The following is a 1804-nucleotide window of genomic DNA, read 5'->3' on the forward strand; positions in this document are numbered from 1 at the left end:
CCCCCCCCCCAGTCCTGCCCAGCACAAGAGGGGGGGGCTGCCGGACCCCCTCCCCAACCCCAGGGTGGGGTCCCAGGGGACACAGCCTGGGGCAGGCTCAGCAGCACCGCTCCCAAGGGGGGGGGGCACAGAGCCCAGAGTTGGAGGGTCCCAGCCCCAAGGGATGCCCCGCCCCCCCCCGGGGGGGGGGGGGGGCCCCGGGGCCCGGGGGGGGGGGGGCAGGCTCACCGTCGCGGGACATGCCGACCAGCAGGCACTTCTTGAAGCGGCACTGCTGGCAGCGGTTGCGGTTGATGCGGACGATGGAGCAGTTCTCATTCTTCAGGCACTTCTTGTACTGGATGTTCTGCTGGATGCTGCGGCGGAAGAAACCCTGCGGGACACCCGGGGGGGGGGGGGGGGGGGGGGCGGTCACTCCGGGTCCCCGTGTCCCCAGCATCCTCCTCACCTCCCCCTCCTCCTTATGCTCCGTCTGCTCCGGCCCCCCCCCCCCCCCCCCCCCCCCCGTACCTTGCAGCCCTCGCAGGCGTGGACGCCGTAGTGGAAGCCGGAGGCGACGTCCCCGCAGACCTTGCAGAGCAGCACCATGCCGTTCAGCTCTGCGGGGGGACGGGGGGGGGTGAGCAGCACCCTGGGGTGCTGGGGGGGCACCCCCCCCCCCCCCCCCAACACCCCCCCCCCCCACCCAAATTCCCCCCCATACTCACTGGTGACGGTGCTGCCGCTCTTGCTGGGCGAGCTGCGCCGCCGCTCGTCCGCCGGCACCGGCGGCGCACCGGGGAAGCTCCCCGAGGAGCCGTACGAGGAGGAGGAGGAGGAGGAGGAGGAGGAAGAAGAAGGGGAGCCGTCCTCGTGGGGGGGCAGCGAGCCCCCCCCGTAGGCACGGGAGTCCTGCAGGGAGCCGGTGGGCGACGGGGGGAAGTAGGAGGGGAAGGGCTGGGAGCTGCCGCTGGAGCTGTCGCTGCAGAGCGAGACGGGGCTGGTGCGGCTGGGCGACGAGCCGCTGGAGCCCACGTAGCTGATCACACCGCCTGCGGGCACAGCGGGCACCGTGAGGCTGGGGGGGGGGCCCGGGGGGGGGGGGGGAGAACCGCACGTGCCGGCGGGGAGCACCCCGGAAAGGGCCGGGGCTGGCAGCGCCCTTGGGAGCGCCCCGGTGCCGCGGCCGCACGTGTGCCGCGCGCCCTGAGTCAGGCGGCGCCGGCGGCACGGGCACACGTGGGACGGGGACACGAGCCCTGGAAACGGATGGGGAGGGGGGGGACACGGGGGGGAAGCCCTGGGTTTGGGGTGGGGGGGGGCAGCTCCGGCCTCACGGCGCAGCCCCCAGCCCCACGGCGCAGCCCCCAGCCCCACGGCGCATTGGGAGCCCCGACGGTGGGTATGGGTGGGGAAGGGGGGGGCTGCATGTAGGGGACCCCGCAAAACCTGGGGGCACCCTGGGGACGGTGGGGGTGGCACAGAACCCCCCCCAGCCACGAGGGCTCAGCCCCGCTGCTGCACCCAGGGGTGGCCAGCGCAGGATGCGGCCCCGGCGGGGGGCCCCGCCCCCCCCCCCCCCTCCCCCCCCCCCCCCCAGGCGCACAGCGGCCGTGGCTGACTCAGGGCCAGGCACGTGGCGGGTGGCGCGGGGACACACGGGTGGCCACGGCCATGTGTCGGCCGCCCCACGCGCTGCCCCCGGCCACCACCGCCCCCCCCCTTTTATTCTCCCCCCCCTCCCTTTTTATTCCCCACCCCCCGTCTTTATTCCTCCTCCCCCCTCCCGGCCTCGCCGTGCCAGCCCCGAAGCAGGTCACCGAAT

The 1804-nt window shown here is 75.1% G+C and overlaps 1 protein-coding gene across 1 annotated transcript; it reads right to left on the bottom strand.

The window, feature by feature from the left end:
- Nucleotides 1-134: 134 nt before the first annotated feature.
- On the bottom strand, nt 135-1403 carry LOC118158368 (nuclear receptor subfamily 1 group D member 1-like; the record flags this gene model as incomplete). Its single annotated transcript, XM_035313019.1, has 3 exons — nt 135-373; nt 511-599; nt 708-1403. Coding segments are annotated over 3 exons (1024 nt in total), but the record flags the coding sequence as incomplete, so codon positions are not given.
- Between the last annotated feature and the right edge of the window lie 401 nt (nt 1404-1804).

This window comes from Oxyura jamaicensis (genome assembly GCF_011077185.1).
Source record: "Oxyura jamaicensis isolate SHBP4307 breed ruddy duck chromosome 27 unlocalized genomic scaffold, BPBGC_Ojam_1.0 oxy27_random_OJ65623, whole genome shotgun sequence".
NCBI lineage: Eukaryota > Metazoa > Chordata > Aves > Anseriformes > Anatidae > Oxyura > Oxyura jamaicensis.